Source organism: Eucyclogobius newberryi, unplaced genomic scaffold (assembly GCF_026437365.1).
Source record: "Eucyclogobius newberryi isolate DKJ021-1_F unplaced genomic scaffold, fEucNew1.0.hap1 SCAF_2, whole genome shotgun sequence".
Classification (NCBI taxonomy): Eukaryota; Metazoa; Chordata; class Actinopteri; order Gobiiformes; family Gobiidae; genus Eucyclogobius; species Eucyclogobius newberryi.
In genome coordinates this window covers 38,367,699-38,387,430 of record NW_027315834.1, presented here as the reverse complement: position 1 = coordinate 38,387,430, position 19,732 = coordinate 38,367,699, and the positions used below count along the sequence as shown (strand labels likewise).

The window sequence follows — 19,732 nt, the reverse complement described above, 5'->3', positions numbered from 1 at the left end:
AAGATTAAGGTAATACATTCTAATAGAGCTTGGCAAAATTACAAATCACAATTCCAATTCCTCTCATAATGATGTTTAAAAAATGGCTTTCAAAGTAAATTTCCTGACCGACGATGAAAGTCAAATTTCTTCTTAATAGTTGGAATTCGAGCTTCAAACCACTAAAGCTGTCGGCCTTTAGTTGTCAATCAATGGGTTCTGTGCACAACAGCACCTAAGTCAGTTTTAATTAATAAATACTATAAAATCAGGCCGTGAACAGCCAGAGACATGTTCTTTATAAAACAGATGAAAACTTCACCAAAAGACACTTGTTTTGTGTTTATACAGGGACGTGTTTGTGTCTCAACGCTAATGCTAATGCTAACGCTGCATTCCAGTTGTCCTCACAGGTTGGACCTGGGAATACTTGACCAAAAGACACTTGTGTGTTTGTTTAGACTCATGACAAAGAGGGAACATTTCTGTCAGGCGTTTATCTTTCACCAAACGCAGGGTGCAGCCATGTTCAATTTGTTCAATTTGTTCAATTTGTTCAATTTGAGCTGGAGCTCCAAAGAGAAATTACCAAGCTGCGAAGAACGCACCGTAATTAATAACTGTTTTTACAAAGCAAATTAATATAACAAAGTGAAATAATCATCACATAAAAACAATATGACAGTCTTTGCTTCATATAGTTTTTTTATTAAATTCGATGGAGGCTGAAAGTGGCTCTTGTCCATCATCAGAGGTTATGACATCATCAGTAAAAATGTGCATTTTTAAAGTTATTCATTTTGAACATTATTGGCTGACTACGTAAGAGCAGTTTAGGTCAGTTATTTGATCAGATTGTAGAGATACTTTGAGAGCTTTTGCTTTTTAGTCAACTAGAAAGCATTCGTTTACGGACAAATTAAAAAGACCCGAGCCGACCATTGACAGTTATAAATGACCGAATCTCAATTAAAATTCCATCAACTGCACGGCCCTTTCTTTTTGAGCATACCGTACCTCCAAACTAAGCATTTCTCTGTAACCGAATCCATCATTTGTTTCCGCGCGCCAACTCGCCTCATTATTTCTGTTCACTCGCAGAACATTCTCCAGTCTAACCAAAAATCCACTCCCCCTCACTCATTCCCTCGCTCGTCCTTTCATCCCTCTCTTCGCGTTCATCATCTTCCCGTCCCATCTCTCACTCCGCCCTCCCTCCCTGTTATGAAAATGGTGATAAAGGTCACGCTCTATAATGAGACCCAATTATCTCCAACCAAGCTTTGGCTAAATCAATAAGCCCTCGCCGTGGCCCCCCGTTTCCCGCATTGTCCGGCTTCGGCTTTCACTGACGGATACAACGGAGCACCTCCTCCACGTGTAATTACAAAAGTGTCAGGAGTCACGGACGGCGGAGGAGCGGAGGAAAATGGCACTGTCTATAGATATCCTCTTCTGCCGCAGCGCACTGTACGCATCGGTTGCATCGCAGCGGGGAAAAGACATCTTAACTTGTCACGGGTGATTAATGTCAAGGTGAGTGCGAGCAAGAATAATGTGTAAACCTGTATAATTGAGGCTCTGAAAGGCCCGGACTGTTAAATGCAGCAAAGCAAACAGCGCTCAGTGAATGGTTATGTCTGTCAATGTCGCTGCCAAAGTGCAAGTGAGTGCCAACTGGTGACATTTCAAGTGTAGGAGTTTGTGAGCATCTAACGGATGTTTACGTGGAGAGAAAGTACATGTTATGGTTGTATTTTCAAGTTTAATCAATGTTTTTTAAGGGTTGATAAATCTTTTGACGTATGTGTAATTCATCATGTGTCACTATTTGTCTATTGTTTTGGGTATTGTTAATGTGTATGATAAAGTGTTAGTTCTGACGTCTTTCTAAAACATCTGTGACTGGCCACTCCTATTTTTTAGGCCACTCCTATTTAAACCTGTGTCCCATCCTCAGTTACCCATTTGCCTGACGAAGGCCTAGTTGCCGAAATGTTGCCTCTTTACTAATATTTTTTTATTTGCAAGTAAGACAGTGTGCGGGATTTCTTTTAGCAGGGTTGACAAATCTGAAATAGGAATTTAAAAAACAATTCTATTTAATGTGATTCAGAAGTGTAGATATCCGCTAGGGCTGGGCGTTATGACAAAAAAGTATCTCGATAACAATAGTCAGATGATGATATTAGGTTAGTCCAAAGAGAAATTCTTAAAACATGTCTTAAATGTATAAGTTGAGGTTTCATTATCAGACAAATAAGAAATGTCTGTGAAATGAATCACAAAACCTTTTATTTGGTACTGTTAATTAGCGCGTTTGAGGCCTTTTATCCTATAAAAAAAAGACATTCTCAATTATAAGATGCTGCTTATTGTCAAACAGCGTTCACAAAATGATCTACATCTGCCCAACTCTAAGATCCACAAGGTTAATGTGGTAAATGTAGAAAGTGGGAAAGTGATTTTAAATGCAGTTTCTTAGATTGTTTCTTGTTGTGCTTCAAGTTAGCCTCAAAATGATGAAATATCCAAGTACCGGTAGTTTATACTTTAAAGTGAACCCCGGAAGAGTTGTTGGTCTAATTTTTCTTGTTAGTAGCAGACAACCTTACAATCTTTTTTATAGCTTACGTTGCAAACTATAAAGTCGTACCGTAGAGCTGCCACACCCTCACTTTGTCTTCGTAGGGCAGGTCGTACTTGAGAGGGTCTCCCACAGGACCCTGGTAGTACGGCCTCATGATGGACTCGATGGCCGAGGTGTGCACCAGACCGATGGCATGTCCGAACTCATGCACCGCCACAGCAAACAGGTCCATCCCATGAGAGTCTGAGGAGACACATTCAACTGGAGTGAGCAACATGAACACATTGTTTTCCCTTCTCATTGGTCTGTACAGATTGAACAAGGTTTAGTACAATGTGGTGCACTTGAGAATATGATGTCATAATATCAGATGGAGACGGGGGTGTATCTACGATAACAGAACTGTTTATAGTTTAAATTTGAACTGAGTAGAAGCCTGTCTCACATGTTCAGCAAGACTGGTCCAGATTTTAGCTGCATGAAACTGGAATAATACATCATTACTCTGTTTTGTCACTCTAGAAAATAAAAAATACCATACTGAAAAAAGTATAGTTCAAGTACTGGTCTAAAAACAGGCACTGTTTATGTATCTGTACAGAAGAATGAAAGGTACCACCAGGTCTTTGTGATTAAAATGGACACCATTTTTACATTGATACCAGACAAATAGTTTCACTGTTGTTAAGACGATACTGAACTGACACTGAACTGTGCAAGTGTTTGTGAATGGACAGTTTTGGAAGGTTGTGGCATCACATGAACCAAACGTTTGATTTTATTCACTTAATCTTAATCACTCTCTTTACCCACATCATGAGAACACCAACAATCTCCCACTCGCACTTAACACACCTAATATGCAAAGGAGAATGTAATTTAATCTCTAACCGTCAGATCAAGAGTGAACGAACTAAAACACGAAAAGTACTATACCGTATTTTCCGGACTATAAATCGCAACTATTTTCATAGTTATGGCCGGTGTGCGACTTATACTCCAGAGCGACTTCTATGTCAAATTATTTGTTATTTTCACACTGGACACCGCATTTCACGTTGATTATTTTACATTGACAACCACAAGAGGGCGCTTTAGGCTCTAAGCGACGCAGAAGAAGAATCTGCACTTCCTCTACCTCTGGAGTTTGTGGAGTTGTTTAGAAGTGACACAGAGGAAGAAGAATTCAATGGATTTAGTGATTTGGGGTAAAACTGATGCTTTGGTAAACTTGTTAGCATGTTCTTTATGCTATAGTTATCTGAATAACTGTTAATATGTTACGTTAACATACCAGACACTTACAACAGTTCTGTCTGTGCCTCATGTAGCTGAAGGTGTTAGCGTTAGCATACGTACACCTATTCACCATGTTCTCTAATCTGTTATTATTTTAAATTGCATTTCAAAATTAAATGTCTGTTCTTGGTCTCGGATTTGATCAAATACATTTCCCCCAAAAATGTGACTTATATTCCAGTGCGACTTATATATGTGTTATTTCCTTCTCTATAATGCATTTTCTGGCTGGTGCGACTTATAGTCCGGAAAATATGGCATGTCAGAGTATTGTTGAACAGCCTGACAAAATGGAAGGGACTTGAGGACATGTTGTAACACTTTGGTATGCATGAGCCAGTGACCTTTTGCCGTTTCCCCATACCCCCCTATTGAACTTGTATCACTTACACTCAATGTCACATCTATTGTAATTTGACAGTGTGTGAGAGGCAGCTGCAGAGACGCTCTAACTGCTCTCAGGCCCGTGCTGTCGCTATGAACGTGTGAAGCGCGGAGATAACCACGCTATTACCACGCTTTTGTCTTTGGGCTGCCAATCAAAATCGAAGTGCAAAGCTCACCTGAAGAGCCCGCGGTCCGTCTAAGCGTTCTTAAATTTGCATTAAGTGTAACATAAGCAGTAAGTAAACCCGAGGCATGAAGATTCAGGCGACTGTGCGTGAAGATTCAGGCGACCTCAAACCGGCCTTGAAGTGTTGCCGCACACGGGACATTCAGAGAGCGTTAATCTGCGTAAGCACATGGTTTGACGGACAAAAGAATAACGGAGGAAATGGGATTAAGAGCAAGCGTAGTGTCATCATTACATATAATCGCATGTTAAACACAGATTTGCTGGAACAGTTCTCCAGGGGCATACGCGTGTCTTTTATTCTGTCAGCCTTTAATCAACAGGAAATGAGAGCTCGATTTGTCACACGGTATACGAGCGATCGCGGTTGCTGTTTTCGTACGGCATTTATTGGTAGGCACACAAAAACAAAGAAGGAAAGTGAAGTGCAGTGAGAGAGCTGTCTGTCTCGGATGTTTATTTGCTTTTTATGATTGACCTTTCTGTTCATTTACTTCTATATGTTCGAGGATGTCACCTGCAGTTTGTCCCTGGAAATGTAATACAAAAAAAGACAAGAACAACAACGTAAAAGTGGGAAAACAGACTCGAAATGAAATGCAGATTCACAGCAATTATTCATGGCAAACCTACAATAAGCTATAACATATGGACTGTGAAACTATGAGAGGACAAGGTCTAAACTGGACTAAAATGAAGCTGTCGCACATAAGCTAACTGCTAGTTTTATACTTACTGGAGCAGATAGTCTTAACCGCCAGCCATTAGATGAGAGACAGTGAGTTCAAACTTTTATTACGCTCGATTTACCCTTTTTTGTTAGTCGGCTAGTCAAACTATTATTTCTACGCTATGTTGAAATGTTTAAAATACATATTTAACCAAAGACTGACAGAAGGATTCTAGATGTGTACCGGTACTATTAATGAAAATCCAAAATTCTTTATACTTTAAATTACATTTAAAAAAAAAATATATATATATATATATATATATATAATAATAATAATAATAATAATAATAATAATAAATATATATATATATATATATATATATATATATATATATATATATATATATATATATATATATATATATATATAATGGTTGGGAAGGGTCAAATTTATTGTCCCAATCGTAAAATTATTTTCCATCCCGTTGGAGTACCTGTTGAGAGCAATGTCTTTATTATGAATGTTTGTTTTTGTTTGATCCATCCATACATGCAAAAACATGCTAATAGCACAGCTGCCTCGCAACAAGGAGGTTTCCCCTTCCATAAAATAAATGTCAAACACCACCTGCACATTTACTGATAGATGACTGCCTCATTTACAAGACTTCAAAAAGTTCTCCAACGCCCAAACCTTTGACACAACATTTAGAACATCACAAGACACGCTGCTTTGATCTGCTGAGAAGATGTTTTATAAGCTTATATGACCACCTCCAAAACAATTTATACCTGCAACCATATGCCTTGAAGTTGGCCTCCAGGGTCATCAGGTTTGTTGACAACCCAGTTAAAGAAGAACTTTTAGGACTACGACAAAGTCTAAGGAATAAAGTCTGGCGGTAATGCAACACTCGGATGTCAACCGCCATAAAACAACAACAACAACAACAAAGTAACCCTGGCTGACTTTGGGTTGGATCATTCATACCACGACACTAGCTGGACAGCGCTAGAGAACACAGTGCAGGTTCACATTTTGTTTCCAAAGTGAGGAAGCGCTTTATTTAGCTACAGAGAACAGACGTGTCCAGATCTTGGGGTGTTAAGGGGCTGATGATGTCATTTTTAACAACCACGTGCAGCCGGCCGCAGTGTCGTGAGTCTAAATCCCGGCTGCATGTCTTCCCTTCTCTCTCATCCCCATTTCACCCTCAGCTGGGCCAAAACAAATAAATCTGGAAAAAAACTCTGATCTATTTAATCTACATTCAAATGATATGACAAGCCATAAATAATCTTCCCAAATGGAAGAAGGTACATTTATTGTCAGTTGTTGTTAATTTTCTCTGATAACTCCTCCCAGGCATGTCACAATAATTACTATATTGATTTCTTCTTGCACTATACACATTTTTATTTGCTCCAGTGGGAAATGTTTATATTTTGTACATGTTAACATGACCTGAGCTGTATAAGGGTACGGTACTTTAGTTAGTTTTTAAGCAACAAGTCATATTAAATAAATAAAAAACTAACTCAGTAACACAAGTTACAAAGGCATTTTCTTATGGTCTGAGCTCTGACGAGTGAGACACTTTTAAATACTCATAAATCAGGTTATGCAGCTGTGAAATCCTAAAAATAATGATTAAGTATAACGTTATAAACATTACAAATGATCCTCCATGAAGAGAAGAGAAAATGAGATAACAGACACATAAACACAAAACTCAACAATGATAATAAATGATTACATATTGGATGATATCAGACTAAGACTAACTGCTCTGCTTATATTTCATTTAAACATCTTAAAGTAACAGCTCCTATTTCCCTCAAAACAAGAAAAAACTAAATTCAGCAGTGGGACCAATGTCAGTGTAATTTCTTATTCCAGGAGTGACCCGTGGTAAGAAAGGTTTCAATGTTTTCAATAGTTATTAGAGATGGATAGTTCTCAAGACAACGTTTTTGAAATCGAGACCGAATTTATTCTCAAAATATCTTCTTGATGGCAGTTGAAACGTCTCGACTGTCCTGGTGAAACCTTTCAAACATTTCCTACTGTGTGACCAATGTAACCAATGCCAATGTGACCAATGCACTTAAACACATCATTAAGTTATTTTATTTGTGTTTATTAGTTAGAAGACAAAAATAGGCCTTGGGATCGATTTGTGAAAAGATGGATATCAGCCTCAACAATTTCAGCTCATTCCCTCTAACCTGCAGAGGCTAATGCACCACTACACTTCGGCCCTTGCAAACAAACCCACTCACATATGTGCCCCACCGCCGCAATTGTCGGACCATGTCGGCCTCGGTGAAACTGAGAAAAACAGAATTTTACTTTTTTCCCCCCAAATTTGTGATTTTCATTTTTTTGCAGAATGTGCTAGTAGAAGTTATGAATAAGCCCCTGTGTGCTTCAGATAACACTATTGGTTGTCTTAAACGTATACATTAAGCTGTTAAAAATGTGGAGTTTTCGGGTCTTTTTCCTGCTCTCCTGGGGGTGTCACCTTTTTCTAGCATTCTAACATTTTCCACCAATCAGCTGTGATCCGCATGGCCAGCTGCTTGCTCTGTGTTTTCCTCTCATTACTCCAGACCGTCTGCAGAGCACAGTCTTCAGAGCTTACATTTCCTGGACTACATTGCAACGGAACTGTTTACTCAGGTACACTTTTACTTTACTACTAAATTATTGCATTAACGCTGTGTTTTAAGGCGGTCTCGTGATCACTTTAGAATCTTACTTGTCTGCTCCGGTGGAGCTAATGCTAAGCTAACATGTTGCTTCAGTGCACTCTGCAATACGGGCTTAATGTGACTACTTGCTGTTATCACCATGTTATCGGGTTATTGTTCGACGTGGGTTGGCCCGTGGGTTGTGTGGGTCGTGCTTTGTGTCTGTTTTATGGTGGACTAAACCGGCTGTTAGCCCCACGGCCCGGAGCTAAACGCAGCTATTCGGAGCTAAGTTGTAAGCTAAACTTTGCTATGTTATCGGGTTATTTTTCGGCGTGGGAAGAGAAAAAAACTACAACTCCCGATACCACTTCTGGTCACGTGGCTTACGTACGTTGCACGTCACGCACGCACTGCTTCACTCGAACCAATCACGCGCTTGCCTGGCCATTATCAGCTTCCTGTGTGTCTCTCTGTGCACGGTGTTGGGAGAGACAACAGGACGGCTGAACCAGGTAAGCTTTGCGACTAAAACAGCCGCTTTTAATCACTTTAATGTGCGCCGGTTTTAAACTCGAGTATATGTTCATGTTTTGGTTTGGTGTTCTGCAAGTGTTTTGCTTTTACGAGCCGTGTTATCTCAAGTGAGCTAGCTAGCCCCGTTAGCCGAGGGCAGATGTCCCAATATCTCCGCGTTTTGCATCTTAAATACACCGTTAACGTCACAATGTGAACTGTTATCTGTGAAGCGTGTTATTCCCATATTACTGTTAACCCTAATCCTTTTTTTCCCCTTTTCAGAATTGGCAAAGACACCCTGACTGACATGACCTGTCTCTATGTGAAGTCTGCTAAGGAGCGTGGTAAGTGTAAAACATTATTTTGGTGATTTTCATGTTTTAATGATTAGAGTATAATTAACCATAAGCAACATCTGTTTTTCAGGTGAGCCTGCAGTTTGTACATCAAGCTTCAGATCACTGTGGAAACAGCTTCTCCCACACATCAGAAGCTGCAGGCCACGCACAGATCTCTACAACAGAATCTAATGTACTGTCTTTCGGACCCTCACTGCCAGCAAGCAAAGACATCAGGATGCATTACAGCTTTGACTTTGCACAGCAGGTACTACTAATAGTGCAAATGCAGAATAGCAATTATAGAGACATATACGTCTTAATCAAATGTCATATGTATTAATCTAATCTCCTTTCTCTCTCTCTCTGTCTACTACAGATACACTTTCCGTCCAACCCTCTGCAGCCGGGGCCAAGCTTCACTACACAATGGACATCCACTTCCTCATTGCTGGCCACACCAAATTCTCCCCTGATTGCGGCTTTGGACTTATCAAGCGAGCATACATGAAGACCAGGGTTGACATTTTGGAAGACATCGCTGAGGTTAGTTTATATTATTTGACAACTGTAATGTGTAAACATTAGCCTGGCAAAACTTCAGTGCTGCTCTCTGCTTAAGATATGTTTCTTCTGTTGTCATTTTTTTACATTGTCGCCCTTGTCATCAGGTAGTGGAAAACAGCTCTCCTGAGTCTCACCTCAATATCCCACAGTTTGTTGGAACGGCGGATGGCAGAGTGTTTGTCAAGAACTTGGACTGGCAGAAGCATCTGAGTCCCTTCTTCAGACGGCTTCCAAAGATCAAGAGTTATCAGCACTTCAGGTATTTATATTGAAACTCACATTGTGTTAAAAAAAAAAAAAAAAAAGTTTTTTCTCACATTGTGTTAAAAAAAAAAAAAAAAAGAGTATATTATGTGAAATAGTTAGCCATTTCTTAAATGTCCTGTTATTTGTTTACAGCTTTGATGCCAAGAGCCGAGAGTCACAGCACAGAAGAGTGCACAGACGAAGAAGAGGATGAGGATGTGATCTCTGATGTAATTGGACTCTGGTGGTGTACATATCATATCTATTATCTCATATCTCATATATTCAAAGCCATGGACCCGTTGCAGTTCGTATACCTGGCCCTGGCATCTGTTTATAAGAGTTTTTCTATTAAGTGTTTTTTAAACTTCCTATAAGTTACTGTCCTTTCCCCCTGTATCTACTGCGTTGTAACATTAAAGGCTATCTTATCTTATCTTTTGTTGTTTGTGTTGAATCGTTCAGTGCACCATTGTTGGTGCACTGAATCACCTGTGAATTATGTTTATCGACAAATGCAATGAACCCTATTCTCATTCTGATTCTTTGATTCTATTCAGGGCCTTTTGTAATCCAAGTATTTCCATTTTAATATAGTAACTTCTAATTCTGATTCAAGTCCAGTTACCATCAATAACAACACTCCTCTTGAGTCTTCAGTGACAGCTGTAGGGGGAGGTGGTGTCAGTGTGACAGGGGGGAGGGCTTATCTCAATGAGATGCAAATGAGCCCCGCCCCCTGTGACTCTGGGCTCTCTCAGGTGAGAAACTTTGGAAGCCGTTTTCTCAGTGAATGGGTTCGAGAGTTGTATACATTCAAATGACCACAACTTACTCAAATATTATCAGATCTACATGAGTGAGACATCATTGGAAAGCTTTGAATTCACACTTAATCTGTGAATAACTCAAAATGTCTCCGGGTAGACATGTAACTGGTTTAGCCACGGTCAGTCACATATTCACTTCTCCTGCATCTTTACAAACTCATTGTGTCTGTCTCCTTTTAGTTGCATGTGTCAGCTCTTTATTTTAGACACAAATCTCTTTACTCAGAACCTGAAGATGTGAAATAAAATCAAGCCTTATAATATGGGTTCCTTGAGGACTTCATAGTGTAACTTTTACCTGATTACCTCGACACAGAAGATTGGTTTGTTGTGTCATTTAGTATTTATGGAGCCCAATGAATATTTTGCACGAATGATGTGCAACCATCTCCACTTCATGTGTGTAACAGTGTCTAGTTTGGTTAGTGTGAACAGAAAGATAATATTGAAAGGCAACAACATCAATGAGAATACTAAAACAACACATAGCTAACCTGCATTTCTCTCTGTGAGATTAAGAGATTTTGTGAGAAGAGCCAAACAAAACAAACATGAAATTGCCAGATAGACCCTAAGGGTGTTTTTGAATTTCCATTAGAGGTGGGTGATAAAATCTGGAGTCTCTAATTGTTTAACCATGAAAAGAGGAAGTATTTAAATATGCCTAACTCGTTGTTAGCTCAAACATGAATGATTTTTTTGGTCACTAGCGCAGCTTTAAATGAGCTTTTTTAGACAGAGAAGTGAAGCAGAGAGTCCCGCCATTACACAGCCAATCAGCTCTTGTTCCAAATCGCCATTTAGTGACTCTCATGGGTCTTTCTTTCAAGTTTGCAATTGATTTGAACGTCTTCTAATTAATTTAACACTGTGCTGTGGTTGACTAAAACAATTCTTGTCCGACTAAAGAAATTACGGTATGATGAAAGGGGGTGTGGTGTGGCGCTGGCAAAAAAATATTATGATCTTGTGCAAAAACTATATACAGAGAAGAATAAACAGCATGTTAAAGGTAAATTAAACTGTTCAGTCACTCCAAAAACTCCAACTAACTCTTCTCCTTTCTCCGGCTGGTGTCCTGGTGCAGCAGTAACAACCTGGAGCTCGACGCCCAGAAGACAGCTGGAGATGATCGTGGACTTCAGGAAAGTCACAGTCCCCGAGCCCCCCCTCACCATCACAGACTCCCCCATCACCACTGTAGACTCCCTCCGCTTTCTCGGCACCACCATCACCCGGGACCTCAGGTGGGGGCCCACCATCAGCTCCTTCATCAAGAAGGCCCAGCAGAGGATGTACTTCCTGCAGCAGCTGAGGAAAGCAAAGCTGACAGCGGAGATGATGGTGCAGTTCTGCACGGCCGTCATTGAGTCCATCCTCACCTCCTCCATCACTGTGTGGTACGCTGGAGCCACAGCCAGGGACAAACAGAGACTACAGCGCATTGTGCGCTCCGATGAGAAGGTGATCGGCTGCAGACTTCCATCTCTGCAGGACCTGTACGTCTCCAGGGCTCTGGGACATGCAGGTCGGATCACAGCCTCAGACTTTTTTTTACAGGCACCAAAATCTTCCTCTTTTTTGTTATAATTTGATGGGTGGGTCCTAGGGGGGTCTGTGCCAACATCGGCCACTCCTTACAAACGCCCCTGCCATTGACCGATTAACCAACTAAAGACTAACTAAAGACACGCAGCCCTTAAGCTACGTACAGACCGCCGCGGCCTAATCGCGCCCGATGCAGAATTTGAGCGCGTGTACATTTGAAAGGTTTACGCACCGGACGCGCGCTCTCGACGCCCCGGCCACAGTACACAGGCGCGCGTACGGCGCGCTCGCGCTCTCTGCGCACATAGAGGTGTTGTCGCATGAGCAGTGGAGTTGTTGACGGTGTGACCTTTCATTGTGTAAAATGGCGGATATCGAGTCGAGAGTGTTGTTTTTGCGTTTTTGGTTTGTTTCTGTCTCTGTTTTCCACCGTGAATACATCGTACAGCTCCTTTCTCCCACAAACAGCCACAATCAATCGTTCGTCTGTCATTGTTGACGAGCAAGGAAAAAGTGGCGCTTCTTGGGGAATTCCACGGGGAATACCGGAAATGCGAGGGGCAATACGTACGAACGTACGTCACTGGAGCGTCAGCTCTGATTGGCTACTGCGGCGGCTGCTACGCTTCAGCTGCAGGAGACCTCAACATATCTGAACGCGTCGCGTAGCCGCTTTCGTCACCTCGGCCGGCTCATACGCGCGCTCAAAGCGCCGAGAGCGTAAAAAAACGCACCAATTGCGCCGCAAAAACGAAGAAATCGCGCAGCGTATAACGCACTACGTGCTCGACGCGTTTACTATAGACTTGAATGTAAACTGGACGCTTCGGCCGCGGCGGTGTGGAAGCCGCTTAAGACAGCGAGTGGCGGTCAGAGTTTTGTGACAGTTTTGCTTTTACAATAAACTCTTTGAGAAGAAAAACAGAATTTACACATACAAAAAACGTCATGGAGCCATCAACAATGACCATCTCCTTGCTTACTCTGCACTGTTTGAAGGCGATTGCGTTTCTTCCAATACTTCCAAAATCGTGACTGAATTAATTTGTTATTTAACCACAATTCAGATGGCACAGCTTTTACGTTTCTCAAGCATGATGAAATCCCCTTGACTCACGGCTAGGCACAAGCTCCTGCACAAGTGTACGCTGCTGTGTGATGTAAACCCTTCAGCCTCCGGTAAACATAAATAAACCACTGCTATACATAGAGGGAGACAGACAGCAGCCTCAAAGTTGCTCTTTGCGTTAGTGGTAAATCCATGTTAAGCGATGCAGCAATTCGGGAGTTGAAGAGGGCTATTTGTCAGTGTCAGAGTTGGAGTTTCATACGTCTTATCTTTTGAGCGTATCTGAAAGCTCTCATTTGACAGTCCTGGTAGTTTACTCGGCACACACGACCTCTTGGGAGTAAGTTACAAGTAGAGTTAAGCTGCGCACGGCTGAACTAAAGGTTGCATCCACATCTGAAGGTAGGTTTAAGGTCACAAGTACCTCGCTGGAAGATAAGCCAATATTGTGCTTGTTTTAGATTGATGGGTGAAAATAAGGATGGGCGATACACTGCAGCCAGACCACAATTTAGATTTGATCACAATTCATGTCAAACATTTGTCAAAACTATTGAAAATTTGATACTAATCGATTATAGTAGTATGAAAACACATTTGGACCATTCCTTAACAGTTTTAAAATAATGTTTATCTATATTAGAACTCGTAGAAAACAAGATTACATGGTAACATTACTTTTATTTGGATTTGGCAAGGTGTTTATTTTTATTTTTTATTTCGTTAATTTTATTGTATTTCTGTTTCTGTAATTTCTTTGTGATTTTAATGCATTTTTCCTGCTGTGTGAAGCACTTTGAATTGCCTTGTGTATGAAATGTGCTCTACAAATAAACCTTATTTTGTATAGAAAAATTACAACATAGTCTAAAAAAATTGTTCCAGTTTGAAATGTTGTATTGTGACCACATAGTAGAAAAAGCTTCAGTTGTAGTCATCTGGTCTCAGTTAGAAAAAATAGACGTTTCGACTCTCATCCAAGAGTCATTGTCAATAAAAGAATTTAGATCGAGAACTCCGATATTAATACTGAAGCTTTTTCTACTATGGAACACGCCTGGACGAATGAGGGATTACACCGACATATTGTGACCACACTAAAACTTTATATTGCCTTGAAAAGGTAAATAAAACAATTAGCTTATTTTGAGATTTCAGCTGTCACTCACTCAGAACACTGCTGAGGCTAAGCAGAGCTCTATTAGACAGATAATTAATAAATCACCATTTGGCGATTAGACCAAAATAGCAGATAATAATAATAAACTCACCTAGACACGGGAAGAACATAAAAACTATTCTTGCAAAAACCCCACACTAGTGACTATTTGTGGCTCACATATTAAAGTTACAATTTTAAATCCAATTCCTTCAGTTTTAGAAAGAAAGATAGAACGTTATTGATTTGAAAAGTGCATATATACCACTTTAAAGTTTCTCTGGTAGTTGCATCTTGGTACGCAGCACACATGCACTTTTAAAATTGACTGTCATTAAAACTTCACCTGCTTAATGAAGCTTTTGTTTTAGTCGGGGTAATCACTTTGTACGAGCAGATTGCCGTCAGTGAGATAATTAATAGAAGCAATCTGCCGCCTGTCAGAGCAAAAAACAGCACTTACAAACCTCAACTTGCTCCATCTCGATGAGACTTTGCCTTTATCAAACCCTAATGGGCAACAAAGCTATCCATCACACAGCGGGGACGCGCCGGCAAGCTAAAAGTGCCCCTTATTATCTCACTATTCAGCATTATAGTGCACTTTAGACCATGGCCTCAGAGGATCCCCGTTTGAGGCGTTACCAAAACTCAGAGTTGGCGGAAAATAATTAATAAAGGCAGTTCATCAGATGTGTCATGTCTGAACAATACAAAAAGCTGAACATGGGTTTTTGCTCTTGGACCGGACTACATGGCAGTAAGAGATAAGGTTGTGTGAAAGAAAGTAAAATCTGTTCTGTCCCAGTTTTTCCAGTGAAAGTGCATCTTAATTATAAAGTGTTTTATTCTCTCTGAAGCAGGAAGTGTGCTGTTGGCATGCTGTTGTCGTTGTTAGCTTTATCGTTCACTCTTGTCTCAGAAAGAATGCACTAGGTAAGTGGTAAGGGATCATCTCAAAATGGGTTGAAGCTGAAAAGACGTAATATTTTTCGTCTGCCGAGACAGGTGACATTATTTGGAGAATTCATAACTTCTACTGATGAACATACCAAAGGATGTTCAGGGATGTTCACTAGAGGTGAGCAGGGTCTATCAAGCTACTATAGTTTTATCAACACGTTAACATTTTATGTGAAGCCAGTCTTTCGTCTTTTGAGGGGGGGAGGGGGTCCTGAGAGAGACGAAAAAAAATTACATCTTTTCAGCTTCAACCTATTTTGAGATGATCCCTAAGTAATACATGTGGATTGCTTCAGAAAAGTTTAAAATGGTTCTTGTTTTTCATGTTTTAAGACCAGTTATTCAATGTAGAACCCGAACACATACATTGTGAGACTCTAAGTCATTTCAGTTGTGACTTTGCAGACTTCGTTCACAATTGAAGTGTCCAAGAGTCCAATCCAACTTTATTTGAAGAGCACCTTAAAAACAACAAAGTCGATAAAGTGCTCAACACACACATGCACATGAGACGATGTCAAACTGGAAAAACACACATTTAAAAAACTAAAGTCTGCATTACTACTTGAAAAGCCAATAGAAAATGTGTGTTTTTGAAGAAGACTTAAAAACAAAGAGACTCAATTTGTCTGAGGCGCACAGGGAGTTCACGCCAGAGTTTTGGCCCAGCAACAGAAAAAGATTGGTCTCCCCTTGTTTTTCTATTTGTTTTTGGGACAGCAAATAAAGATTTGCGAGTAAAACATGTGCTTGTCTCCATGGTGATGTTACTGCTTTGCCAGGAATGCTCACAATATCATACATTAAATGCTATGTTTTCAAGGTTTTTTATTGCTCAAAAACATGCATTCTTACTGTAAATGCCTCGTCACAGATCGTTTGTACCTTTATTTGTTTCTGATATTTTTCATTGTTTCATCAAAGTACATACCTTTTAAATATTGTCCACATCTTTAAACCGTAAAAAGTTAAAGATTATTCACGATTACTCAGTAACTAGTTTCTTTCATTCCGTTGTCTAACATGTTCTCGTGATTATATTGTGACGATGTAACAAAGAGCCCCTTTTTTTTACCACTAGCACTTGACACTTTTCAATATTTGCACTTTAAATTACATTTCACAATGAATGAACTGCACACAGCACTTTAAGCATCAATTTGCACTTTCAAAAAGACAGAAAAGTTAAATCTGTCCCATTTTTAGATCTGGTGCACAGGGTCTTTAATTGAAGCCGTCTGTCCTGGATGGAAACGGGAGACAAGTGAAATTATTAGGTCAGTTGGATATATGCAATATATAGTGCAATATGTGTGTTTAAGGATGTTCAGGTGGTTGTGTGTTAATGTAGTTTGTAGTGTTTTTGGATTGTAAATAATGTGTACTCACTTCCTCTGTTCTTCCTGAGTCAAAGGGTTCCTCTGGAAACAAGCTCCCTTAAAGGGTTCCCCTCCCTTTCAAGGGTTCCATCTGGAAACAAGCTCCCTTAAAGGGTTCCCTCTGGAAACAAGCTCCCTTAAAGGGTTCCCCTCCCTTTCAAGGGTTCCATCTGGAAACAAGCTCCCTTAAAGGGTTCCCTCTGGAAACAAGCTCCCTTAAAGGGTTCCCCTGCCTTATAAGGGTTCCATCTGGAAACAAGCTCCCTTAAAGGGTTCCCCTCCCTTATAAGGGTTCCCTCTGGAAACGAGCTCCCTTATAATGGTTCCCTCTGGAAACGAGCTCCCTTATAAGGGTTCCCGGCTGTACCATGATAGGGCTGGTACAGGGGTTTAAGGGTTTTTTATCATTGTTAGGTGTTGGTTTTAGGGTTTAATGTATGTATTTGTGTATAGTTAAATTGGTATAGGCTTATTAGTTTTCATGGAGGTTTTAGTAAGTTTTATGAGCTAATGCTGATGCTAACATCCCTGTCAATCGGCCGTAGTTTTACCCAATTGTATGAACAGGATGAAAAGCGCCTGGAACATCGTTCCTTGTTCTGCTGCTGGAGGAGACACAGCTCCTTGCCTCCATCATTTCTTGGACAATGCACTTTGCACTTGAATTTGATTGAAAATGAAAAGGACCACGTCAATGTCTTGTCTCATTTACTCCAACCGCTAAAGGCCAGCCTACGTTATAGACCTGACAAATGACAATTATAGATTAACCTAACAATCTTGGCATCCCTAATTGCAAAGAGAGTCACGTTTGAGAGTCAACATAAATTAGGTTTGTACGTGTAGCCTATTGTGGTTGTGTGTAGTTTTTCTGAATGTTTTCTATATGTTGTTGTGAAGCACTTTGTGGAAGGTGCTATATAAATAAACTTATTTAGAGCTCAATGGAGGGAAAAATGTAAATATATATATATATACAAAGTTGTAGTTTTAATCCTATTGGAGCACTACAGTTCTCATTCCCAATGGCAGAGGTGTTTGTTTTGATGTTTTTGTGTGATTCGTGGTAAAAGTCGATTTGTCTTAAATCTGCTGTGAGTGGGTCGATCACAAAAGAACAGGCTTCTGATCTGTTCTCCCGAGGCTCGTTCAGTCTTTATGGAAATGATTAATCGAGTTGAAAGGTTTAAGTTTCAGTATCTTTAGCATATTTTAAAGACAAGATTGTGTGTGTAGTATGAAACATAAATGTCCTCGTTGTCAACACAAATGAACAGGATTAATTTAGTTTTTATTATAGTGTTGGGATGGCATTATTTTAAAAAAAGTATTGTTTTTGTATTTAAGCCACAAAGAGTAAAATTACAGATGAAGGAGCAAAGAAAAAGTAAAAGTAAAAGTTCACATGAAAAATCTGTAGACAAAAGTAAGTTAACCTAAGTATTAAAGTACTCCTTTTCTTCAAGAGTAAACAGTAACACAAATATTTTGAGAGCTATTAAAGCAGAACTGAGTAACTTTACCGACAGTGCAGACCCCTTTCTTTCTTTCTTTCTTTCTTTCTTTTGTTATTGAAATAACAGTATAATCACAAACACAAATATTTAATGTTGCCTAATATAAATTAAGAGCCAGGGTTTCTCAGGAGAGTTGTTGGCAGTTGGATGTAGGAAAATTTACGAGGTTGGTTTTCCACCCAGAGACAGCAGGGGGCGACGACAGACACTTCAAAATACATAATGAACCATCACAGGGACTTACAAAGATGTCACCATCAGGTCTAAAACAATAAGGAAAAAATACTGGAAAAATGTGGAAAGTACAGATACACCCTCTCAAATGTAGTAAAATAAAAGTAAAGGTATTCACAGTAAAATGTACATAGTAAATTACAGAAGGGGAGATCTATGAAAAATTTACTTTTAAGACCTTTAAACCATATTATACAACATACATACAACATAATGATCTGCAGGTGTCAAGACAAACGCACACTAAATCTTAGTGTACTTGAAATACTTTTAATTTTGTGCTTTGTTACTTTCCACCTCTGGCCACAACATTTAATATGAAAAAGCGGTGGACTCCATTCTTGACAAAAAATAAGGTTCAACATAAATGTGAATTTACTGTGGGTTTTTTTTCTTTCCAAAACAGTAAACAGTGGTGGTCAAAACTCAACATTGTGAAATAATTTAGTGTAACACGCTTGCCTGGCTGACCTTTGCTCCCGTCACTGTCCCATTACCATTTGTCTCTCTTTAGTCCCTGCAGTTGATGAGCCCCGGTCACTTCTGCGGCCCCGAAGCCTAATTGGTGCAGATTGATGCTGTCCCGGAGCATATGGCGGGTTGCCCCGACCGAACACAACACACAAGGGAGATCAACCAGGTCCGGCCCCGGCACAGACACACACCAGCTGGGACAATGAGCCCCACCTGCCAGCCAGAGGTACCCTTCTGTTTAATTAGGAGACAAGCTCAGGGATCCTGATTTTCTGGGCTAATTTACATACAGTACGTTTTACGATGTATCTATATTCTGCAGTTAGTTGTTAATATAATAATGTATTTATTCATTGTTCACTGTGAGTTGAACGCCCCCTAAAACACCTAAGCTCTGCAAACACCGTCCAAACGAGCAGATAAATGTCGCTGAAGGATTAAATCACAGTTTTTATTACATTTTCTGAACACAAGGGAATTGCTTTATGAACATGATGACACATGCTTCTAATCTAGTCAAATATTCCTTCAAAGTCTGCACTCTAAGTCTGAAGCTGATCATAGACGATTGATTTCAATAACTTTCCTTGGGATCCAGAATACATACTTCTTCATTGTTCGTCTATCATTTTCACCAAAATCAAATTTCTTTCTCCTCAGATTAACGGCGTTTTGTGCTTTGCTCATTGTTTCCGCAGACATCCAGAAAAAAATGTCAGTCTCTGTGATATTTTAGTTTGTTTTGATATAGACGAGACAATGCATGTCCCTGATTGGCTAACCCACCTGTCAATCACACCCACCCAAACACAGATTACACAGGCCCAAATCGATCTGTATACAAAATACTGAAATATATCATTTTGGATTTTCCAAGCAATAACATATTGGGGCAGAAGTGTAATTTCAGTGGAAATTTCCAAGTAAAATAACCAAAAAGTAATAAGAAAAATATGCAGAATTAAATATGTAATTAAAGGTGCGTTCACACTTTTCGCCATGTCAAAATTGGGTCTGAACCAGGACTAAACTTGGACCTAAAACAGGTCTAGATCACAACTAAACAAAGACAAGAAGAAG

The 19,732-nt window shown here is 39.9% G+C and overlaps 1 protein-coding gene across 1 annotated transcript in view; it reads right to left on the bottom strand.

Annotated features, from left to right (window-relative positions):
* The window catches only part of LOC140368289 (matrix metalloproteinase-17-like), a 161,762-nt gene that overhangs the window by 35,971 nt on the left and 106,059 nt on the right, over positions 1 to 19,732 (bottom strand). The window contains exon 5 of the mRNA XM_072455259.1: positions 2,636 to 2,812. Coding sequence (XP_072311360.1) covers positions 2,636 to 2,812 — 177 coding nt within the window. The remainder of the gene's footprint in view (positions 1 to 2,635; positions 2,813 to 19,732) is intronic.